This window comes from Giraffa tippelskirchi, chromosome 3 (assembly GCF_054371585.1).
Source record: "Giraffa tippelskirchi isolate mGirTip1 chromosome 3, T2T-mGirTip1v1.2.pri, whole genome shotgun sequence".
Taxonomy (NCBI): domain Eukaryota; kingdom Metazoa; phylum Chordata; class Mammalia; order Artiodactyla; family Giraffidae; genus Giraffa; species Giraffa tippelskirchi.
Window position 1 is genome coordinate 144,570,790 of NC_137277.1, and position 26,238 is coordinate 144,597,027.

General features: G+C 35.5%; 1 protein-coding gene and 1 pseudogene across 2 annotated transcripts in view; one reads left to right on the forward strand and one right to left on the reverse strand.

The window, feature by feature from the left end:
* MOB4 (MOB family member 4, phocein) overlaps window positions 1-24,116 on the forward strand; it is a 33,970-nt gene extending 9,854 nt beyond the window's left edge. For both annotated transcript variants that reach the window (XM_081581511.1, XM_081581512.1), the window contains 6 exons: window positions 4,624-4,724; window positions 7,538-7,580; window positions 7,772-7,858; window positions 20,302-20,381; window positions 21,760-21,871; window positions 21,994-24,116. In XM_081581511.1, coding sequence (XP_081437637.1) covers window positions 4,624-4,724; window positions 7,538-7,580; window positions 7,772-7,858; window positions 20,302-20,381; window positions 21,760-21,871; window positions 21,994-22,125 — 555 coding nt within the window. In that variant the 3' untranslated portion in view covers window positions 22,126-24,116. The remainder of the gene's footprint in view (window positions 1-4,623; window positions 4,725-7,537; window positions 7,581-7,771; window positions 7,859-20,301; window positions 20,382-21,759; window positions 21,872-21,993) is intronic.
* On the reverse strand, window positions 18,440-18,912 carry LOC145542511 (small ribosomal subunit protein uS8 pseudogene; annotated as a pseudogene).
* Window positions 24,117-26,238: the final 2,122 nt, after the last annotated feature.

The window sequence follows — 26,238 nt, forward strand, 5'->3', positions numbered from 1 at the left end:
TACTTTTTTTTTTTTTAATAAATTTATTTATTTTAATTGGGGGCTAATTACTTTACAATATTATAGTAGTTTTTGCCATACATTGACATGAATCAGCCATGGGTTTACATGTGTTCCCTATCCTGAACCCCCCTCCCACCTCCCTCCCCATCCCATCCCCATCCTTTTACTTTTAACCTACCTATATCATTATATTTGAAGTAAGTTTCTTGTAAACAGTATAGTTGGGTTTATATTTCTCTGTTCTTTCTGAAAATCCTTGTCTTTTAGTGTATTTAGGCCTTTTAATCTTAATATAGGCTTCCCTGTTGGCTCAGAATCCACCTGCCAATGCAAGAGACATGGATTCAATCAGTCCCTGGGTTGGGAAGATTCTCTGGAGAAGGAAATGGCAACCCACTCCAGTTTTCTTGCTCTGGACATCCCATGGATAGAGGAGCCTGGTAGGCTACAGTCCATGGGGTTGCAAAGAATCAGACACAACTTAACAACTAAAACAACAATGTAGTTATTGATGGATATGTTTAGATTTAAAATTATCATTTTGTTACTTTTCCTTTGTTTGTTTCCTCTTTTTTTGTTTCCCCCTTTCTGCCTTTTTAAGGGTTATTTGAGCATATTCTGCTTTATTCTAATTTTGGCTATATTTCATATAATTTTTTGATGATTGTTCTAGAAATTACTAAGTACATGCTTAACTTTTCACAATCTATTTAGAGTCAGTATTTTACTGCTTTGATTGAAATGCAAAAACTATTATTATTTAGACCTCTTTACCCTCCTGCTTTATACTATAGCTGTCTACATTACATCTATTAATATATACCCTGAAAACCCTATTGGAGAATGTTGCATATTTTGCTTTCATCTGCCAAATATATTTTAAAGATCAGAGGAAAATAGTCTAATATGTATTTATACCCAGATATTTATAATTGCTGTTACTCATGATATTCTAAGTTTCTTTCTGGTATTATTTTTTTCCTTCTATCTGAAGAACTTCCTTTAGTAGTTCTTTTAGAGCCATCTGCTGGCTAGGAATTCTCCTTAGTTTTCTTTCCTCTGAGAGTATCTGTATGTTTATTCTTAAGGGTATTTTTGCTAGATATAGAATTCTGAGTTGACTGTGCTTTTCTTTGAGCACTTTAAAAAGTATTGTGCCATTTCTTCCTGTCATCTGTGGTTTCTGATGAGAAAGCTGCACTCATTTGAATTGTTAGTCTAAGGTCATGTCTTTTCCCCCTGGCTTCTTTATCTTTTTTTTTTTTTCCATTTTATTATTTTTTTTAATTGAAGGATATTTGCTTTACAGAATTTTGTGGTTTTCTGTCATACATCAAGAATCAGCCATAGGTACACCCGTGTCCACTCCCTCCTGAACTTCCCTTCCATCTCCCTCCCCTTCCCACCCTTCTAGATTGTCACAGAACCCCTATTTGAGTTCCCTGAGTCATACAGCAAATTCCCATTAGCTGTCTGTTTTACATATGGTGTTATAAATTTCCATGTTACTCTCTCCATGCATCTCACCCTCTCCCTTCTCCCCTCCCCCTGTGTCCTTAGGTCTGTTTTCTGTCTATTTCTCCATTGCTGCCCTGAAAATAAATTCATCAGTACCATCTTTTTAGATTCCAAATATAAGTCAGTATATGATGTTTATTTCTATAATTTATTTATTTCTCTTTCTGACTTACGTCACTCGGTACAACAGGCTCTAGGTTCATCCACCTCAGTAGAACTGACTCAAATGCACTCCTTTTTTATGGCTGAGTAGTATTCCATTGTATATGTGTACCACAGCTTCTTTATCCATTCATCTGTCGATGGACATCTAGGTTGCTTCCATGTTCTAGCTATTGTAAATAGTGCTGCAGTGAACATTGGGGTACATGTGTCTTTTTCAGTTTTGGTTTCCTTAAGGTATATGCCTCAGAGTGGGATTGCTGGGTCATATGGTGGTTTTTTGTTTTTTTTTCTATATGAAACTTTTAGTATTTTATTCATTTTCATAGTTTTACAATATTAGTAAAAATAATGGCCATTATAAATAAGTGTAAAATGAAAGTTGATGAAAAAATAACCCCAAGTCTACCTTGACTCCCATCCTCCCACCAAAAACCTAGCTAGTATATGGCAAATATCCTTTTCACACAGTATCTTTAGACATATATTCCCTTTGTAATGGTGGATGGTTTAGTCGCTAAGTCATGTCTGACTTTTGCGACCCCATGGACTGTAGCCTGACAGGCTCCTCTGTCCATGGAGTTTTCCAGGCAAGATTACTGGAGTGGGTTGCCATTTCCTTCTCCACATATGGTGGTTGTATTCCTAGTTTTTTAAGGAATCTCCATACCGTCTCCCATAGTGACTGTATCAATTTACATTCCCACCAGCAATGCAAGAGAGTTCCCTTTTCTCCACACCCGTCGAGCTTTTATTGTTTGTAGACTTTTTCATGGCCATTCTGACTGGTGTGAGGTGGTACCTCATTGTAGTTGTGATCTGCATTTCTCTAATAATGAGTGATGTCGAGCATCTTTTCATGTGTTTGTTAGCCATCTGTGTCTTCCTTGGAGAAATGTTTGTTTAGATCTTTTTCCCACTTTTTGATTGGATTGTTTGTTTTCCTGATATTGAGTTGTATGAACTGCTTGTATATTTTGGAAATTAATTCTTTGTCAGTTGTTTCCTTTGCTATTATTTTCTCCCTTTCTGAGGGTTGTCTTTTCACCTTGTTTGTAGTTTCCTTTGCTGTGCAAAAGCTTTTAAGTTTAATTGGATCCCACTTGTTTATTTTTGTTTTTATTTCCAAGAGGTGGGTCATAGAATATCTTGCTTTGATTTATGTCATCGAGTGTTCTGCCTATATTTTCCTCCAAGAGTTTTATAGTTTCTGATCTTACGTTTAGGTCGTTAATCCATTTTGAGTTTATCTTTGTAGTATGACATTAGGAAGTGTTCTAATGTCATTCTTTAGCATGTAGCTGTCCAGTTTTCCCAGCATCACTTATTAAAGAGGCTATCTTTGCTCCATTGTATATTCTTGCCTCCTTTGTCAAAAAAAATGGTACCCATCTGTGTGTGGGTTTATCTCTGGGCTTTCTATCTTGTTCCATTGGTCTATATTTCTGGTTTTGTGCCAGTATCATACTATCTTGATGACTGTAACTTTGTAGTATAATCTGAAGTCAGGAAGGTTGATTCCTTCAGCTCCATTCTTCTTTATCAAGACTGCTTTGGCTATTCGGGGTCTTTTGTGTTTCCGTATGAATTGTGAAATTTTTCGTTAAAGTTCTATGAAAAACACCATTGGTAATTTGATAGGGATCGCATTAAATCTGTAGATTGCATTTGGTAGTATAGTCATTTTCACAATACTGATTCTTCCTGCCCAGGAGCATGGAATATCTCTCCATCTGTTAATGTTGTCTTTGATTTCTTTCATCAGTATCTTATACTTTTCCATATAGGTTCCTTTGTCTCCTTAGAGATAAAAGGAGATTCTCTTTATTCCTAGATGTTTTATTCTTTTTTGTTGCAAAGGTGAATGGGATTGATTCCTTAATTTCTCTTTCTGATTTTTCATTGTTAGTATATAGGAGTGCAAGTGATTTCTGTGTATTGACCTTGTATCCTGTGACTTTGCTGAATTCCGATTAGCTCTAGTAATTTTCTGATAGTTTCTTTTGGGTTTTCTATGTATAGTATCTTGTCATCTGCAAACAGTGAGTTTTACTTCTTCTTTTCCCATCTTGATTCCTTTTATTTCTCTTTCTTCTCTAATTGCCATAGCTAGGACTTCCAAAGCTATGTTGAATTAAGAGTGGTCACCCTTGTCTTGTTCCTGATCTTAGAGGGAATGCTTTTAGTTTTTCATCATTGAAAATAATGTTTGCTATGGGCTTATCATATATGGCCTTTGCTGTTTTGAGGTAGATTCCTTCTCTGCCCATTTTTTGAAGCATTTTTATCATAAGTGGGTGCTGAATTTTGTCAAAGACTTTTTCTGCATCTATTGAGATGACTATATGAGTTTTATCTTTCAATTTGTTAATATGGCGTATAACATTGATTTGTGTATGTTGAAGAATCCTTGCATCCCTGGAATAAGTCCAACTTGATCATTGTGTATGAGCTTTTTAATGTGTTGTTGAATTCTCTTTGCTAGAATTTTGTTGAGGATTTTTGCATCTATGTTCATCAGTGATATTGGCCTGTAATTTTCCTTTTCTGTGCTGTCTTTGCCTGGTTTTGGTATCCGGGTGATTGTGGCCTCACAAAATAAGTTTGGAAGTGTTCCTTCCTCTGCCCCTGGCTTCTTTATCTTTAGTTTTTGTCAGTTTGATTACCTCTGGGCATGGATTTCTTTGGATTTTCTTGTTCAGTATTCACTCTGCTTTTTCTTATTGTGACAAAAAATGCATAACATAAAATTGATCATTTTTGCCATTTTTAAGTGTATGGTTTTGTGGTATCAAGTACATTCACATTGTTGTGCAACCATCTCCATCTCCAGAACTTTTGCATCTTGCCCAACTGAGAGTCTGTATCCATTAAACAATAACTCCTGTATGATTTACTGTGTAGTATAATATTTTGATTAACTATCAAACTTGTTTATAGTATATTCAACAGAACATAAGAGCAGATTGTTCCAATATTGACAAAATTCTTGAACCACCTGAAGGCCAAGATGAAGGTGTATGGAAGTATGAACATTTAAGGTAGGTCCTCATGATATATCAAAATAGTAATAGTACTTCTAGTAGTAAAAATAACCTTTAATATTAATTATGATTATGAATCACAAATTATTATTTAACTATAGACCAAAAAGCCAGTTTCTAAAGCTTTTATGTTTTCAGTGTTATAAATTTTCAACATTGTTATTTACTGATTGTTTTCTATATTTATGGATTTGGGCCTTCTTATCATTTTACATAGTTTTCCTTAATCATATCCTTTAATCACAAATGCAGTATTTCCATGTACCTACTCATTTTTACTGCCTACTACCTGCCTACTTTATTTCTCTCTAGAGGGCCTAGTCTAGACTTGGTAGCTAATGAGTTACCTGTCAACTAGTATGAATTTCCAGTCTTCTCTTTGGTAAATGAAAATTAATTGTAATACTGAAAGAAGCAGTTTTAGAGCTTTTAGTAATAGTCTTTGAATGAAAAAATTGATTTCTAATGAATCATGAGTCAACTTTAGAAGCAGCTGTAACCTGAAGTTACTAGGTTCTTTCTTTCTTTCTTTTTAATTAGGTTATTTCTGGAAGTTAAAAACTTTCCATTGTAAATGGAAATTGATAAGTTAGAGAAGGCAGCATGAAATATGTGTTCATCCAAGTTTGTTACTTTGATTTTTAAATAATAAAGTAGAGATATGAATTTTCCTGCATAAATTAGACCACATTTCTTATGATGAGTGCCTCAATTTGTAGACAAGGTACTTTTTCTGTGGTTTTGTTTTGATCCTATAGGCTTGTCTAGATATTGTTAAGACAGTGTCTTATCGTAACAGTTCAGCAGTTTCAGGGAAGACTTCTTTGTAGCTGCCAGTTTCTTGGGCAATTCACTTGACTACTTGATCGGGTTTTCTTTTTTAATACATCTTGATGGATGATCATTGAAAGCATGAGTATGTAGATACTATGCCAGTCTTATAGAAAACATTTTAAAATGATATATACTCTGCCTTATTTTAATCTACTTTGAAAAAAACTACTTACTTACCTCTGGGATTAATGCTGACAATAAGCAAGGGTATTTTTTTTCACCATAAGCATAATTTCTAAAAAATTAGGGTTCATTTTAATTTACAAGGTTTTTATTTCAGATCTAAAAAAACTTTTTCCTCCCTACTTAACTTAGACTGTGAAATATGCATTATACAAAACTTGTAAAATCTTTCATATGCATATTCCATTTGTTCTGGTGCTATTGTTACTACTTCTGTTATTTTTTTAATATTAGTCACTTATTTTTGTTTTGTATAATTTAAATATTATGCATCACATATATATTGTTTTGTGTCTTTATTATAGTGTATACATCTTTGTAGTTAACCAAAAAGAGTTTTCAGAGTAGTTTAATTTTTTTTTGCATGTGTTTTATGTTACTGATTTGAGGCTTAATACTTGCTATTACTGGTTAATGTAGTTGATTATATGTTAATGGGGATGGAATCTTGACCTCAGTCAAATCTCCCAGTACTTCTTACTGAATATTTGTAATCAGAAAAAAGATGCCGTTTCCTCTAAATGGCTGCAATCCCATGCCAGTGTATATCGCTTAGTGACTAGAGGGTAGTCAGCTCTGTTTTGACCCTTCAGCTGTGTAACTATGTGTGTGAGCCCTGTGTCTAATTAACTTGAAGCTGTTAAGTTTACACTGTTTGCCACATATTGTACCTATAACACTGCCAGATCAGTTAGCTTAATTTTCCTGTTGGCTGTAAGTAGATTGGACTAGGTGAGAAACTTGTTTATCACCACCTGTCTTTATTACTACTTAGTGGAAAACAACTCAGAAACATAAAACATGCAACTTACAGATATTGAGCAGTAGAGATTTATGTAGTGATTCAGAAGTAGTGTGATTTGTTTACTCTAAGAACAACATTATTACTAGGCATCTGAAATGGAAATAGATAGCTGATAATTTGACCTGTGTTTTTTAACTTGCTTTCTTCTTTTTTTAAAACAAATAATTTATTTCATTTCATTGTTGGCTGTGCTGGGTCTTTGTCGCTGCATGGGCTTTCCTAGTTGTTGTGTGTGGAGGCTACTCTGTAGCTGTGGTGAATGGGTTTCATTACCGTGGCTTCTCTTGTTGCTCAGCACAGACTCTAGGCACACTGGCTTCAGTAGTCATGGCATGTGGGCTCAGTAGTTTCAGCTCTCAGGCTCTAGAGCACAGGCTTGCGAGTTGTGCTTGGTTGCCCCAGCGGCATGTGGAATCTTCCTTGACCAGGGACAACTGTATTCAGATATATACACACACATAAATTTTTATATAACTGGAATTGTACTGTGAGTATAAGTATATATCTTTTGTATGTTTATGTAATATCAACATTTTACTATTATTCAATTGCTAATCATTTATGTTTCAAAGAAATTTTTTATGTATAGAGTTTAAGTAAACATCTTTGTACATATATCTAGATTGCAGTTCTGGTTGTTTCATTAGAATAGATCCTTAAAAGAATGACTTAGTCAAAAAATACACACTTTGTAAGGTTCTTGGTAAATATTTTCAAATTATTTCTCAGAAAAATTATACTAATTTCTAGTGTGTAAAGTGATCAACTCATTGAACACTGATATTGAATGTTATTATTAAGGTTGTTAGTTTTGGGTTTTGTTTACTAATGTGTATGTCTTTGTAAGGAATGTGCCATGTCAATTCAAGTAGTATTGATAATAGTGATGAGAAAGGATGGTATCAATGGGATTTTTTTTACAATTAATATTCTAAAAACAATATGAAGAATAGATAAGGCTTTTTCATTTATATATTTACCTTTTTAGGCAATTCTGTCTTGAGCTAAATGGACTTGCTGTCAAACTTCAGGTAATATTTTCTTTAACTTAAAACTAATTGAAAGTTCTGATTTTTTTTCCTGTTTTTATAAATTAATGTGCTTACAAAGATATCCAGAATTTGTAATTTATTCTAGAATTTTACACAAGATATAGCAACTCAATTGATAAACTTTTTCATTGTTATTTTACATGTTAATAAATGTTAACAATTTTTAACAGAGTGAATGCCATCCAGATACATGCACTCAGATGACGGCAACTGAACAGTGGATTTTTCTTTGTGCAGCTCATAAAACACCAAAAGAGGTGAGAATGTATAAAGTTGAATGACTAATAAATTCATTATAACCTAAATCTCTTCAAGACAATGGTAGACAAATTTTTCTTGAGTTTTTAGGTCGCTGTTTATTTTGCTCTTTGGTTTAGAGTTCTTTGATGCAAGGTTATTGTCACAGTGTTACTTTAGGATTTCTTTTAATTAGTATCTTTTGAAAAATTTTTAATTAAAATATCATTAACCTACACTATGTTAGTTTCAGGAGTAAAGCATACTGATTTGATATTTCTCTACATTACAAAGTGATCACCGTGATAAGTTTAGTTTACCATCTGTCATCATACAGAGTTACTGCAGTATTATTGAGAGTGTTTCTCATGCTGTACATTTCATTCCTAGGACTCATTTATTTTGTAACTGGAAGTTTATACCTCTTAATCTTCCTCACCTGTTTCATTCATTTCTCTCTCCCCTCTGGCAACCACCTTTGTTCTCTATATCTATGACTTCTATTTTATTGTTTCTTCACTTTTGTTTTTTAGATTCCACTTACAAGTGAAATCATATGATATTTGTTTTTCTCTGTCTTATTTTGTTTTTTAGATTCCACATACAAGTGAAATTATATGGTATTTGCCTTTCTCTGTCTGACTTTTTTCATGTAGCATAATACCCTCTAGGTCCATCCACGCTTTTGCAAATGGCAAAATTTCATTCTTTTATGCCAGTGTGTATGCATACCACATCTTCTTTATATGGACACTTAGATTGTTTCTGTATCTTTGTTGTTGTTGTTGTTGTTTAGTTGCTGTTGTGTCTGACTCTTATGACCCCATGGACTATATAGCCCACCAGGTTCTTCTGTCCATGGGATTTCCCAGGCAGGAATACTGGAGTGGGTTGCCATTTCCTTCTCTAGGTGATCTTCCCAACTCAGAGAGCAAACCTGTGTCTCCTGCATGGTCAGGTGAATTCTTTACCACTGAGGCATCAGAGAAGCCCTACTTCCTTATGTTGGCTACTATAAATAATGCTTCAGTGAACATGGACATGCATGTATCTGTTTGATTAGTGTTTTTGTTTTCTTTGGCAAGTACACAGGAGTAGAATTCCTGGTTTGTATGGCAGTTTCTATTTTTCACTTTTTGAGGAATCGCTGTACTGTTTTCCATAGTGGTTGTACCAGTTTACATTCTGTCCAGCAGTGCAGGAGGGTTCCCATATCTCCTCATCAGTACTTATTTTTTGTCCTTTTTTTTGGGGTGGGCCATACCACACAGCATGTGGGATCTCAGTTCCCTAAGCAGGGATTGAACTCGCACCCCCTCTAGTGGAAATGCAGATTTTAGCCATTGAACCGCCAGGGAAGTCCTTGTTTTTTTGATGGTAATCTTTTTGACAAATGTGAGGTAGTATCTCATTCTGATTTGATTTGCATTTCCTTGATGATTAGTGATGTTGAGCATCTTTTCATGTGTCTGTTGGCCATCTGTATGTCTTCTTTTGAGAAAATGTGTATTCAGGTCTTCTGCCCATTTTTTAACCTGATTGTCAAAGAATGTACTACCCTTTTTTTCTTCGAGGAGTTTTATGGTTTCTCATCTGACATTTAAATCTTAAATCCAGTTTGAGTTTATTTTTGTATATGGTGTGAATAAGTAATCCAGTTTGACTCTTTTGCATGTAGCTGTCCAATTTTCCCAGCACCATTTATTGAAGAGACTTTCTTTACCCCAGTGTATATATTGCCTCTTTCATTATAGACAACTGACCATGTAAGTGTGGGTTTATTTCTGGGCTCTCTATTCTCTTCCCTATGTATCTGTTTTTGTCCCAGTACCATACTGTTTTGACAACTATAGCTTTGTAGCATAATTTCAAATCGGGCACTTGGTATCTCCAGCTTTGTCGTTATTTCTTAAGATTGTTTTGGATATGTGGGGTCTTCTGTATTTCCATATAAACTTTAGAATTATTTGTTTTAGTTCTGTTAAAAATGCCATAAGTATTTTGATATGGATTGCATTGAGCATGTAGATTGCCTTGGGAAGGACGGTCATTTTAACAGTATTAATTCTTCTAATCCATGAACATGGTATATGTTTCCATTTGTTTGTATAGTATCATTTCTTGTAACTGGACAATTAAATCAGCTAGAATTTGCAATTCATTAATAACACCTGTCATATTGTGTTGATATCTAATGTGTAATGGATGAAATACACTTGTTTAGATATTTTGGTTTAGTTTTAATTTCTTTTTATAAGAATAACTATTGGTGATTACTAGTTGATACTACTTGATTACTAGACTAGATTACTAGTCTATCAAATAGAAATGTTGAAATTTGTAGGTCAGTGTTTTTTTTCTACATTAATATTTCTTACCATTTATTTGAAACCCACCATAATGATTTTCCTTCCATAACTGGTCTTATTGAAAATCTCATTCATGTTGTTTTCTCCTTATTTTGTTTTTGTTAAGATGAGAATATAGGAAGTTGCAATTGTTTATAGAACATTTTTTGTTTTAAATAATTCATGTCATCTGGCATGTAGTACACATTCAGTTTTCCTTAATTGTCTCAAAAATGTCCTTTATAACTGGTTTGCTTAAAAATATGCATTGGTTTCCCTTGATCTGCCTTCCCTTTTAATCTGTAGTAATTAGTTTTTACATGACATTGACTCATTGAAAATAACTGAGTTAGCCCTGTACTGTAGGATTATAGACCTTTGATTATTATATTCACAGACCACTAAAACTTAAAGCCAGTTAATTCTTTAGTTGGAAAATCAATATTTGATGTTCTTTTGTTTGAAAAGGTTAATTCTCCAAAATAAGAAGTATCTGATACCTGTCTAAGCTAGTAGTACTTATTTTTCAATATTGACTTCACTCATGATATTACTTTTTTTTAGTTAATAAATTGAAGCAATATTAAGATTGTGTATCCTTCTGTATCTGGGTAAATCATAGCAGTTTCATTGATAATTCACTGGAATTGACACCATAGATTATTTCTATTAGGAAACCGAATCCAAAAAGCTAGTGTCATTTTGGCTATAGTAAAGATGCATTATTCTCATTTTAATGTGGGAAAGCCATCCAGTGTGTTTTGTATTGTGAGACTTATATATACCAAGTCATTACTACATCAACTTTTTTCTTTGTTGCTGTTGTTTAGTTGTGTTCAACTTTTTTGAGGAGGACTAGAGGAGGAGCCTGTCAGATTCCTCCGTCTATGGGATTTCCCAGTCAAGAATAATAGAGTGGATTGCCATTTCTTTATCTAGGGGATATTCCCGACCCAGGCATCGAACCTGTGTCTCTTGCATTGGCAGGAAGATTCTTTATCACTGAGCCACCAGGAAAACTTTTTTCTTGAGTTATGTTAAATGTAAGGGAAATTTTTTTCTTGAGTTATGTTAAATGTAAATTTTTTTTCTTGATTTATGTTAAATGTAAATGTTAAATGTAAGTTATGTTAAATGGATAATCATCAGAATTAGATCCTGTGAGTGAATCTTAAAAGTGCAACAGTGCTTGCTGAAGACCAGCTCCACTAGATTTTCCACGTTTCAAGGGATGCTGGTAGTGTATTTTCCAAATGGTAGTTTTGAGGGATGGGATTATTGTAAAAATACTAAGAAAAGAAAATCTTGAGAGAACACTTTTTGAATCCTCTTGAAATAATTGTACGTAGTTAGAAAAGAAATGCAAAAAAGCAAAATGGCTGTCTGAGGAGGCCTTACAGATAGCTGGGAAGAGAAGAGAAGCAAAAAGCAAAGGAGAAAAGGAAAGATATTCTCATCTGAATGCAGAGTTCCAAAGAATAGCAAGGAGAGATAAGAAAGCCTTCCTCAGCGATCAGTGCAAACAAATAGAGGAAAACAACAGATTGGGAAAGACTAGAGACCTCTTCAAGAAAATTAGAGATACCAAAGGAACATTTCATGCAAAGATAGGCTTGATAAAGGACAGAAATGGTATGGACCTAACAGAAGCAGAAGATATTAAGAAGAGGTGGCAAGAATACACAGAAGAACTGTACAAAAAAGATCTTCACGACCCAGATAATCACGATGCTGTGATCACTCACCTAGAGCCAGACATCCTGGAATGTGAAGTCAAGTGGGCCTTAGAAAGCATCACTACGAACAAAGCTAGTGGAGGTGATGGAATTCCAGTTGAGCTATTTCAAATCCTCAAAGGTGATGCTGTGAAAGTGCTGCACTCGATATACCAGCAAATTTGGAAAACTCAGCAGTGGCCACAGGACTGGAAAAGGTCAGTTTTCATTCCAATCCCAAAGAAAGGCAATGCCAAAGAATGCTCAAACTACTGCACAATTGCACTCATCTCACATGCTAGTAAAGTAATGCTCAAAATTCTCCAAGCCAGGCTTCAGCAATACGTGAACCGTGAACTTCCAGATGTTCAAGCTGGATTTAGAAAAGGCAGAGGAACCAGAGATCAAATTGCCAATATCCGCTGGATCATCGAAAAAGCAAGAGAGTTCCAGAAAAACATCTATTTCTGCTTTATTGACTATGCCAAAGCCTTTGACTGTGTGGATCACAATAAACTGTGGAAAATTCTGAAAGAGATGGGAATATCAGACCATCTGACCTGTCTCTTGAGAACCCTGTATGCAGGTCAGGAAGCAACAGTTAGAACGGGACATGAAACAACAGACTGGTTCCAAATAGGAAAAGGAGTACGTCAAGGCTGTATGTTGTCACCCTGCTTGTTTAACTTCTATGCAGAGTACATCATGAGAAACGCTGGGCTGGAAGAAACACAAGCTGGAATCAAGATTGCCGGGAGAAATATCAATAACCTCAGATATGTGGATGACACCACCCTTATGGCAGAAAGTGAAGAAGAACTAAGGAGCCTCTTGATGAAGGTGAAAGAGGAGTGTGAAAAAGTTGGCTTAAAGCTCAACATTCAGAAAACTAAGATCATGGCATCTGGTCCCATCACTTCATGGGAAATAGATGAGGAAACAGTGGAAACAGTGTCAGACTTTACTTTTTTTGGCTCCAGAATCACTGCTGGTGGTGACTGCAGCCAGGAAATTAAAAGACGCTTACTCCTTGGAAGGAAGGTTATGGCCAACCTAGATTGCATGTTTAAAAGCAGAGACATTACTTTGCCAACAAAAGTCCATCTAGTCAAGGCTATGGTTTTTCCAGTGGTCACGTATGGATGTGAGAGTTGGACGGTGAAGAAAGTTGAGTGCCGCAGAATTGATGCTTTTGAACTGTGGTGTTGGAGAAGACTCTTGAGAGTCCCTTGGACTGCAAGGAGATCCAATCAATCCATCCTAAAAGAGATCAATTCTGGGTGTTCATTGGAAGGTCTGATGTTGAAGCTGAAGCTCCAATATTTTGGCCACCTCATGCGAAGGGTTGACTCATTGGAAAAGACCCTAATGCTGGGTAGGATTGGGGGTGGGAGGAGAAGGGGACGACAGAGGATGAGATGGTTGGATGGCATCACCGACTCGATGAACATGGGTTTGGGTAGACTCCGGGAGTTGGTGATGGACAGAGAGGCCTAGCGTGCTGCAATTCATGGGTCGCAGAGAGTCGGACACGACTGAGCGACTGAACTGAACTGAACTGAACTGAGAAAATAATAGCGACAGAGATTAGTAGCTAAGAAGGTTGCTCTTACGAATTAAAAGCCCTGGAAGATTCTGAAGTGGAAGAGGCTCAGAGTACTCAGCAGCAGTGATGATTTACTCAGGGTCCTTCAAAATTAAAGAGAGTTCGGTTCAGTTCAGTTCAGTCACTCAGTCGTGTCCGACTCTTTGCGACCCCGTGAATTGCAGCACGCCAGGCCTCCCTGTCCATCACCAACTCCCGGAGTCTACCCAAACCCATGTCCATCAAGTCAGTGATGCTATCCAACCATCTCATCCTCTGTCATCCCCTTCTCCTCCTGCCCCCAATCCTACCCAGCATTAGGGTCTTTTCCAATGAGTCAGCTCTTTGCATCAGGTGGCCAAAGTATTGGAGTTTCAGCTTCAACATCAGTCCTTCCAATGAACACCCAGGATTGATCTCCTTTAGGATGGATTGATTGGATCTCCTTGCAGTCCAAGGGACTCTCAAGAGTCTTCTCCAACACCACAGTTCAAAAGCATCAATTCTGCGGCACTCAGCCTTCTTCACCGTCTAACTCTCACATCCATACATGACCACTGGAAAAACCATAGCCTTGACTAGATGGACTTTTGTTGGCAAAGTAATGTCTCTGCTTTTTAATATTCTGTCTAGATTGGCCATAACCTTCCTTCCAAGGAATAAGCGTCTTTTAATTTGCAGCAAATAGAGTTAACTGCAGAAACAGTGATTATAAACAATGAAGATTATAACTTGTTATTATCCGTTAGCCCTTTCAGTCATATGCAGATTGTGATTATTTGCAGTAGCATTAGAAATATATATTTGGTAAAATATAATTTATAAAAGTTTGAACACATTACTTACTATTTGTAACATACTATTTTGGCCATATTTTCCCAAATGTTTGCTGTTATATATGATGCAGAGTAGGATCAGTTTGTTGAGAATTAATTGGAGGAGGTGGAGGGAGGCAGCTAAATTAAGGCTAAACTCTTCCTCTAATTACAAAAAAAAAAAACCTGAAAAAAATTCAGAAATCAATTAAATATCTAAAGTTATGCTGTTTGAAACAGTAGCCATAAAACACATGTGGCTGTGAAGCACTTAATGTGGGTAGTCTAAATTGAGATGTTCTTTAAGTATAAAATACATACTGATTTCAAATATTTAGTACAAAGAGACAGTGTAAAATATCTCATTGAGAGTTAACTGGATAACTACATAAAAAATAATGAATTTAGACCCCTACCTCACACTGTATACAGAAATTAGCTCACAATGGAAATCAAACACCTAAATGTAAGAGCTAAAACTGTAAAACTCTTGGGGGAAAAAATAGGTATAAATTTTCATAACCTTGGACTAGGCAATGATTTCTTAAATATGACACCAAAAGCTCAGCAGTGGAAGAAGATATATAAGTCAGATTTCATAGAAAATAAAAATTATTGTGCTTTAAAGGACACTGTCAAGAAAGTTAAAAGACAATGTTCATAACTAGGGAAAATATTTTTGTAAATTTTATCTCTGTTAAGGGTCTGGTGTCCAGAATATATAAAGAGCTATTATGAAACAACTAAAAGACAACTTAATATTAAAATGAGCAAAGAATTTTTTTCTGCTTGCTCAGTGCAGCTTATAGGACCTTAGTTTTCCAACCAGGGATTGAACCCATGCCCATGGCATTGAAAGCATGGAGTCCTAACTACTGGACTGCCAGGGAAGTCCTTAAAATGAGCAAAGGATTTGAATGGATATTTCTCTAAAGAAATATACAAATGGTCAGTAAGTACATTAAAAGGTGTTCATCATCACTAGTAATTAGGCTAAATGCATATGAAAACCACATGATAATGGAGAAATAAAAATGTGCCATATAAATACATACAATGGAATATTATTCAGCCATAAAAGGGAATGAAGTTCTGATGTATGCTATATATAACATGAATGAACCTGAAGGACATTATGCTAAGTGAACTAAGCCAGACACAAAAGAACAGTTATGGTATGATTTCACTTATATGAAATATCTAGAAAGGACAAATTCATAGAGCTTGAAAGTAGATTAGAGGTTATCAGGGCTGGAGATGGGGAATGTGGGGAAATTACTACTTAAATGGTTATAGTTTCTGTTTGGAATGAGGAAAAACCTTTGGTTGAAAACAGATAGTATAGATGGCTGCACAGTAGTAAATGTAACTAATGCCACTGAATTGGACATTTGAAAATGTTTAAAATGAAATGGGAATTCCCTGGTGGTCCAGTGGTTAGGACTCCATACTTCCATTCCAGAGGGCACGAGTTCAATCTCTGGTTGAGGAACTGAGATCCCATATGCCCATACATGGCACTGCCAAAAATAAAGGTTAAAAGGGCAAATTTTACATTTTACCACAGGTTTTTCAAAGTGGGGAAAAGATCCACGCCTACAATGGCACACACTTTACCCACTGGAATGACTAAAATAGTAAGTGTTGGCCAGGATGTAGAGAAGATGGAACCCTTATACATAGACAATGGATTTGTAAAATACTGGGTTTGGAAACAGTTTGAAAGTTCCTCAAATAACAGGTATAGAGTTACTATATGACTTACCAGTTCTACTCCTAGGTATATACTCAAATGAAAAACATAGATCCAGACAATACTTGTGTACTAATAAAGCCCACAGTCACGTGAATCACAATATCCAAAAATGGAAGCAACCAAATTTCCGTCAACTGATGAGTAAATAAACAACATGTGGTATGTGTATATAATGGAATATTATTTAGACTTACAAAAGGATGAAGTCTGTAGAGGGAGAAACATTTTAAAGTATTTTGTATATATTAAAAACCAAGTCTAAAAAGGTTTTGAATTAAGAAAATAATGAAGTACTGATTCATGCTGCGCTATTCATGAGCCTTGAAAACATGCTGAATGACACAAAAGTCCACATTCTATTCCATTTTTAGAAAATATTCAGAATAGGTAATTTCAGAGAAGATAGAAGGTAGATCAGTTGTTTAGGATTAAGGGGAAGAGAGAAGGAGAAGTGACTGCTAACTAGTATTGGGTTTCTTTTGGGGGTGATGAAAATGATATGGAATGTAGTTGATAATGGTTGCACAATTTTGTGAATATACTAAAAACTACTGAGTTTTACACTTTAAAAGAGATTTTGTGGTATGTGAATTGTATCTTAACTTTAAAATATCCCTGTTCTCCTGGGTACAAGCCCCTAAAAGGAGAAAGAAAGCACATACACTACTTGGACTTTTTTGTGACCTTAAAGGAGCAATAGTGACCTGAACACAGAAATTCTACCTGGTGGCCTGGCATCTTGGAATGTATGTGGGGAGAGTCTTATCAGATTTTAAGACTCTTCAGGGACTTTCCATATATCCTCATGAATCAGGAAAATAGATGTCTTTCTTTTTGTCCACCATATTCAAGAGTCAACATGTTATACCTTTAACTCTGCTGTGAGTCTTCATGCAAGTTCTTAATTCATTGCTTCAGTTTTCTCATCTGCAAAGTGGGGAACATAACCTACCTTATAGGGTTGTGGTGAAGAATAAATAGAGTTAATACATATAAAGGCTTTAAACAGTGTCCAGAGCTTAGTAGGTGCTATGTAAGCCTTGGCTATTATCACCATCAGTTCAGTTCAGTCGCTTAGTCGTGTCCGACTCTTTGCGACCCCGTGAATTGCAGCACGCCAGGCCTCTCTGTCCATCACCAACTCCCGGAGTCTACCCAAACCCATGTCCGTCGAGTCGGTGATGCCATCCAACCATCTCATCCTCTGTCGTCCCCTTCTCCTCCCACCCCCAATCCTACCCAGCATTAGGGTCTTTTCCAGTGAGTCAACCCTTCGCATGAGGTGGCCAAAGTATTGGAGCTTCAGCTTCAACATCAGACCTTCCAATGAACACCCAGGATTGATCTCTTTTAGGATGGATTGATTGGATCTCCTTGCAGTCCAAGGGACTCTCAAGAGTCTTCTCCAACACCACAGTTCAAAAGCATCAATTCTTCGGCGCTCAGCTTTCTTCACTGTCCAACTCTCACATCCATACATGACCACTGGAAAAACCATAGCCTTGACTAGACGGACTTTTGTTGGCAAAGTAATGTCTCTGCTTTTAAATATGCTATCTTGGTTGGCCATAACCTTCCTTCCAAGGAGTAAGCGTCTTTTAATTTCATGGCTGCAGTCACCATCAGCAGTGATTTTGGAGCCCCCAAAAAATAAAGTCTGACACTGTTTCCACTGTTTCCCCATCTATTTCCCATGAAGTGATGGGACCAGATGCCATGATCTTAGTTTTCTGAAGGTTGAACTTTAAGCCAACTTTTTCACTCTCCTCTTTCACCTTCGTCAAGAGGCTCTTTAGTTCTTCTTCACTTTCTGCCATAAGGGTGGTGTCATCCGCATATCTGAGGTTATCCGCCATAGCATCTCCATAAAATCTTTCTCCTTTCCCAGTGCTATTTAAGCTGCATTACAGTCAGGTCAGACTCTGCTGAGTAGCTTCCTAATTTATTTCCTTACTCTAAATCCACATCTCCTCAAGTGCATCACTTGAATCTTTGAAAAGTCTACCTCTAATCTTGTCCCTGTCTTATTCAGTAGTCTGTAGAGTTCATCAAATAAAGTCTAAACTCCTTCTAAAAAAAAACCACACAGAAGCTCATTAGCAATTTTTCCATCAATTATGTTAAAACGATAATTTTGGCTATATGGAGTTAAATAAAATACATCATTAAAATTAATTTCACCTATTTTTTTACCTATTTAATGTGGATACTGGAATATTTAAATTAAATATGTAGCTTGCATTATATTTCCATGCTGACTTAACGGTACATCCACGTGACCAATATGAATGAGAATTACAGTGACTTGGGATGTTTGTCTTTGAACAAATCATATATATGGATAAAGATACTTTTTCAATAAATACTGCTCTTGTTACTGTTTTAGGCAGGGAGTCTGCTAGCCATAAAATTCCTATGGATGTACATTTTTTTTCTCTGAGGCATTTTGTTTGTATGCATTCTATTGCTGGAAAAGAATCCAAGGATTTTCCCTCCTGTGTGTTTTTGTCTTGCTTCTTCATGGTCCATGATGCCAGCCGAGGTTGTCAGTACAATGAAACCAAACTGACGGGATGGGAGCAGGTTATTCTGTCATTCTTTTAGATCTTTATGTTGCACATCAAATCCGAGGCTGATCGCTCCATACTTATTTAGCCTGCCTGTGAGGTTCACAACAATTTTCCCAGCCCTGTTATCATCGATGATTTCAAATTCTCCAGTGTAACCATGCTTCATCATCACAGAATCCTGACTGTGACTTTGGAGCACAGCCTAATAAGCACCTGGTATTAGCCTCTCTTGTTGGTATTGTTGATACTCTTGAGAGCATCAGCCAGGACATACATGCGCACCATTATAGTGGCATGGAAAGATGGCTGAAAGAGGATGTACCTTTTTTTTGGTTTAAATTAATCTGTATTTGCCATGTACTGTACTTAGCCATGTTGAGTAGTTACTGCATTTTAAAACACCAATTTCATTCTCAGCACTTGAAAAATATTCTAATTACCGAGTAGAATTAGAGTCATTTTTCTTTCTTTCTCTAGTTTTATTTGTTTCTTCTTGGTTCCCTGGTTCACTCTGCGTCTTCGTTTCTTTTGATGCTTCTCACTCTTTGCCCTCAGAAGAACTGAATGAGAATAATTACTTTGCAATTTTATCTTTCCTTTGATAGATTTGCTGATTTTCTGTGAGACAAATCAGTTTCATTTTCTGATAAACGGAATAGAGTAAGAGGTTTGTTAAAATGTAAAGAAACTTCAGATTTCATATTAAATTGCAAAGGAGGTTCAGGGAGAAAATTTTTTATAGAGCTACTCGATTGGAATTAGGGTACCAACAACATAGTAAGGCATACTTTTTAGGATGTAAGAAGACAATGATCTTTGGAGGTGTGTGTGAAGAAGAAGGCTGCTGGGCCACTTGGTAAATTATAAACCAGTGGACTGGGAATCAGTATATCTGGGTTATGGTTTTTAAATCCTTCTTCCTAACTATGTCATCTAGTATAAATCATTGACCAAAAGTCAAGGGTAATCCCTGTTGCTGCACATCATTCTTCAGGTATTGTCTCTCTCATCCTTTAGAGTTAGGATATTTGCATGCTTGTTTACTTGAATTTCTGTAGTACAGAGTCAGCCTCCTCTTAGCAGGCCTGAAGACAAGACTTTCCTAAGTTGGTCTGCTTGTTTTGAGGAATTCTTTATCCTTGCCTATAGATTTTTTTTTGTTTTATTTTGTTTTTTATGGCTGCACTGTGCAGCTTGTGGGATCTTGGTTCATTGACCCGAGATTGAACCTGGGCCCTCAGCAGTGAGAGTGTGCAGTCCTAAACACTGGACAGCCGGGGAATTCCCATAGATTTTTAAGATTTGGTAAGAATCCTGTGCGTCGCTTGCAAACTGACCAGTTTCCTCATTTGTAAAGCCAGAGAGTTAGATTAGGTAATCAGTTGTTCTTCCTAACACAACAGAAGCATTGTTTTCATCTAGGTACAATATTGAGAGTGAGAAATTGGGAGACTGATTCACTTATTTACTATAAGCTGGGTATTATAGTTGAAGGGGATAATAAAGCCTTATTTATTGACATAACGTTGAATTTTACAGTCATTCTGATATTGTAAGGAACATTTCCTTAGAATATGCTTAGAGGTTTTGGATTAAAACACGTATGCAATAAATATACCTAATTTTAGAGGTAGAACTCGTTGTTTATGCATTTTTATATCCTTTCTTTTATAGTGTCCTGCTATAGACTACACTAGACACACACTTGATGGTGCTGCATGTCTTCTGAATAGCAATAAATATTTTCCCAGCAGGTAAATAAAACCTTTAAATGTGGTGTTAAACTTTTTGGATTTAAAGATTGATCTTTTTAAAACTAAAACTAGTTTGCTCATTAATGCATTGTATTCTGTAAACTTTATTTTTTACCTGTTGTATATTTGACTTGTCCAGAATTATTCACATTTTGAAATTAAGATTGTGATTAAATTAAAGGCATCAAGGCTCAGCTCCCAAAGCTCACTGGCCAGTTCAGTCATGGGTGGTTCCCGCTGCTGTGTGTCATTTTCCAGGGCTCTCCCTCTCAAGCTTTAGGCTTGGGATATTTACACACTTGCTTACTTGACACTTTGATAGAGTGAGCATCCTCATAGACAGCGTGCTAAAGAGCAGACTTTCCTAAGTTGGACTGCTTTTTTTTTTTTCTTAAATATGTTCTATGTATTTCCAGCGTGTTTTTAATTGAAGTACAGTTGATTTACAGTGTTGTGTTAATTACTGCTGTACAGTGAAGTGACTCAGTTATATATATATATATATACACACACACATACATACACACACATTCTTTCTCATATTCTTTTTCATTGTGGTTTATCACAGGATACTGAATATAGTTCCCTTGTGCTATACAGTAGGACCTCATTGTTTATCCATTCTATATATAGCAGTTTGCATCTGTTATTCCCAAACTCCCACTCCATCCCTCTCCCATCCTCCTCCCCCTTAGTCTATTCTCTATTGGACTGATAATTTTTGAAGGAGTCCTTATCCTTGCTTTTAGATTTTTAGGATCTGGGAGGAAGCCTGTGTGTAACTGTAATATATTATTGGTGAGGTTTGTGACTGGTCTTTTATTCTCTTAAGATATCTGTTACCAAGTGGATAGATTTGGAGACTTTTTCACCTAAATATCACCGACTTCAAAGAGCTCACATAAAATATGTAAAAAATAATGGTCTTTGCCTTAGTATCCTATATACATTTAAAAAAAGAAAACAAATAGGCAGTTTTTATTTCTCATACACACATAAAAAAATTGAGTTCTATAGAATAAAATGATAATTCCTTTTAGTAGTTTCAATTAGCTCTAGTAGACAGAGTGTAAATATCAAAAACACATTTTTAGTAAGTTTTGCCAAGGTTTGTTTTAGTTGCGTTAAACTTCAACAAAGTTTCAGAATTATAATTCTGAATTTCTTGGGTGCTATGGTTAGGTAGAAAGAGCACTATCCTGGGAGTGAAGAACAAGAGTTTTGGTCTTGCCCTCGCCTCTTACCAGCACTGTGAACTGGGCTGGTCACTCATTTTCTCTGGTGTCAGTTTCTGCTCTTGTGAATTGAGAAGATTGGACTATATTGTTCCTGAGATCTGTCCAGCTCTATGAATCTATGATTTCTTTTCTATTTCTAGGGTTAGCATAAAGGAATCATCTGTAGCAAAACTAGGATCAGTATGCCGTAGGATTTACAGAATATTTTCACATGCTTATTTTCATCACCGGCAGATATTTGATGAATATGAAGTAAGTATATTTCACTAATTGTCCTGGTACATTCTTATGAGAATGACAATATATGTTGATATATGTCTCATTTATTTGGTTTTGAGTAGTAAGTTGAAATAAGTTTTTTTTCTTCTCTACAGAATGAAACATTTTTGTGTCATCGGTTTACTAAATTTGTGATGAAATATAACTTGATGTCCAAGGATAACCTGATTGTACCAATTTTAGAAGAAGAAGTTCAGAATTCAGTTTCTGGGGAAAGTGAAGCATGAAGGGAATCATATAGAAAAAAATGTACTGATCACATAATTAACATTAATTATGTACTGTATATATATCATTTTAGACACATCAATCATGTACCCATATTATAGCTTCTTTGTTTAGTATAGGTTTTTGTATGCTGAGTGTTGCCTTTTAAAATGGGAAATACTTTTTAAGTTATTCATGAGCTGTATATTCACTGGTGTGGCACTCATGGTTTTTAAATAAGATTAGTATTATGTTTATAATGCCTGTTAATAAAAGAATTTACAGTTTGGTAAAATTGCTGCTAAACAATCATTGGATCACAATCCTCATCAAGTAAACACATCTATAAAAAGATGAGTGAGCTTGAGGTTTCACACAAACCATTTATACTAAAGACATAGTAATGTTTTCCTTTGGTTTTATACCTAAGTTTAGATATTCTAGGAAATTCTGTAGCGCATAGTTCTATCTTAATAAATTTTCTAAAATGAGATAAAAGTGTTTTTAAATTCTGTTTATAGTTTTTGATATACATATAATTATGTGTATATCCAAGTATAAATGCAAATAAAGCATCAGTAATACTTAAGTAATCTTACTGTGGTACACAAAGTATATTCTAGACCAGCACACTTAGAAAGGATTTACCTTTCTGCATCAGTGGATAGTTACATACAAGATAGTGATAACGATAAAGAGTGTAAATGGTGTTCCCACTGGAAACCTGCCCTGTCCTTCCCTTCTCTCCATTTCCCTTAACTCCCTTCTCAAACTACATTACCTGAGAAGCTTTTCACCAGACTGTGATTTAGTGGTGACTTATACCTATTTATATTTGTATTAATTGCTTACAGATTATACCTCATATTAGCAGTTACATTACACTACAGGAAAAAATGTATTGGCATAGGCTCTTGCTTATCTTTGCTTTGCAAAATTGTTCTCACTACTTGGAAAACAGTCTTTGAAATAGTTTGACTAATAGTGCTAGTAATATTAATCTTCACATCTAACCATTTAGGCAGCACTTAAATGGAGTTGAAAAATACTCTAGTATTTATATTACACCCCTTCTCCACAAAGTTTATGTTTGAATTATATGGACATGTAAAATTTTTTTGCAGTAATTCACAGGTTCCAAAGGTATTGTTGAATGCTCATACATTTTTTGGACTTGGTTATAATTCAGGGTCTTAAGAAGGATTCAACCATAGATTTTACAATCGTACCTACTGAATGCAGTTTTCTAACAAAGCACTAGAGGTCTTATTGCTGAACTGGTTGTAATGAGACACTTAGGTTAAAAAAAATTTGTACATGTAGTGAAGAAAATATTTAAATCCATCTTTTGAACAGAATTAACAAATGAACTTCTTTTTCATTTGAATGTGTTATTTTGAAATGAAGATTAAAATGTAGTAATCTTTTTTTTTTTCAAGTTGGAGGAAATAATTCATACCATACTATGAGATAAGTATGTATTGCAAAAATGTGGAAAACAGTAGCATCCTGAGAATTTGTATATATATTTATGCTTTCTGATCCTGCCAATATATTTGGCTTTGAACAATGCTATCCCAGCAGCCAGTCATTATTTTGTCCCAATACACACTCTCTTTAAGAAGTTTTATATTCACAGTGAAAGGAATATTGACTTTGAAATTATGCATTTATATTAATGTAACTATGAACCAATGGGAATAGTAATTTTTACACAGACTTGCTAAATATCGAGAGGCTAAACTAAGTTAATAAATTATATATAGCAATATAGCTCTTCTCTCTGTATAAAAGTCTCAGTGGATTTCTGTTGCTTGACTTTTTTCTTAGTGAACATTTGAACTAAGGCAGTGGCTGAGATTTGGTGATATGGCTAAATATTCTGAAACACATTTTGAATAATATGACTTGGTGTTAATGGGGAAATAAAAAAATTTTTTTTCTTACTCATTCCATCTTCCCTGTACTATGTATTTGGAATTGATCATAAAAAAAAATACCCCAAAGAAAACATCAGTTTGTAGTCTTGCTTTTATATTCATATTGGCATTCATATTCTTGCACTGTAAAGTTGAATCACTGTATCAGGTAAGACAGAAGTGAAACAATTACTGTTTTTCCTTAAAAAATTCACAGAATTTTGAAAATTTTGTTCACAGAATTTTGAAAATATAAATGTATGTGTGCTGTGTTGTGCTTAGTCGCTCAGTCATGTCCAACTCTATGCAACCCCTTGAACTCTGGCCCACCAGGCTCTTCTGTCCATGGGGTTTCTTCAGGCAAGAAGACTGGAGTGGGTTGCCATGCCCTCCTCTGGGGATCTTCCCAACCCGGGGATCAAACCGAGGTCTCCTGCATTGTAGGTGGATTCTTTACTGTCTGAGCCACCAGGGAAGCCCATGTATGTACTTAGGTGGTACTAATAAAACTGATGAGCCTGGCAAACCATTGATTTATAAAGTAATTGTTGTAAGAGGAGGGGAGTAGAAAACTCACAGTTCTGTGTAATAAAGAAGTTGCTGCTGCTGCTGCTAAGTCGCTTCAGTCGTGTCCGACTCTGTGCGACCCCATAGACGGCAGTCCACCAGGCTCCGCCGTCCCTGGGATTCTCCAGGCAAGAACACTGGGGTGGGTTGCCATTTCCTTCTCCAGTGCACGAAAGGGAAAAGTGAAAGCGAAGTCGCTCAGTCGTGTCCGACCCTTAGCGACCCCATGGACTGTAACCCACCAGGCTCCCCCGTTCATGGATTCTCCAGGCAAGAGTACTGGAGTGGGGTGCCATTGCCTTCTCCAGTAAAGAAGTTCGGCTCCACTTACTGTTTGAATTATACAGTATAGGTCCAAAAATTAAATTTTTCTTTTCATGAAATTATTTTGACCATATAGTCAACTCATAATTTTTCTTGTATCTGAAAAAGTGCTCTATTTTTTTTTTAATTTTTAACAATTTATGTTCCCATAAGTATTACAGTTCTTTTGTGTGTGTCCATTTTCTTTTCTCTGACTTGAGGTATTAAATTTGCATTACTAGAACAGTTTCTCAATTAAATTTAAAGTGAATTTTTGTTTTTGGTTGTGTCACATGGCCTGTGGAATCCTAGTTCAGTCCTGACTAGGGACTGAACCCAGGTCCTCAGCAGTGAGAGCATGGAGTCCCAACCACTGGACCACCAGGGAATTCCCTATATTTTTAACAAGTTAATATTTTTAATATCAATAAAAATTTAAATGTATGGTTAATTGCATTATTAGCAAGAACTGTTACAGTCTCAAACACGTTTAGTGACTGATATCAAAATCATTGTAATAGAACTAATTAATTTTTCCCTGGGTAGTTTGCTCTATTTTTGCCCAAAGGCTTCCTATTTTATTGTACACTTAAATGCTACATTTTATATACTTTATTTTTTAAATACTTCTTGAATGTACAAAGATTTCTTGGTGTGGTTCTTCCATGCTAGGCATGAAAGATTATCATTTTTTGAATACAGCTGATTGCTAACTAAGCAGACACTATGAATATGTATTAGTACAACACATTTAGCAATTTATTTGAGGTCAAAACATCCAAATGTATTTTCTGAAAAAACAGCTTTTATTACTGTAGGGTACACTATAAAACCAGATAACTTCCAAGTGAATTCACAAAATGGTTAGATTACTCATCTAAAAGATTTAATTAGGAGCCTCAACATTTGGGGATGCATGGGTATTTTCTGTGGGCTGAGAATTAATTATAATACTTTATTTGATTTTTTTCTGCTATTTACATTTCTTTTTATAGTACACAGAGCTTCATCTGAAGTGTGAGAACCTAATTAAGCAGAGAATATTAAATTTTCATAAAAATAAACTTCCAAAAAAGAAATAACTGATATCCTGAACTTCTATCCATGAAAACAGTATGTCAGTTGTGTCAGATATTGATTCTATGATTAATTATAGCATCAACATTCAAAATTAGTAAAATACTCATTTTAAAATGAAATCATTTTATCCTGATTTGGACTTCAGCTATAAACCTTGGTAAAAACAGTTTGTAATTCCATAAATGGTGTATTTACTGCTTAAATTTTTTTTTTTAATTTATTTTTGGTTGGACTGGGTCATTGTTGCTGTGCATGGGCTTTCTC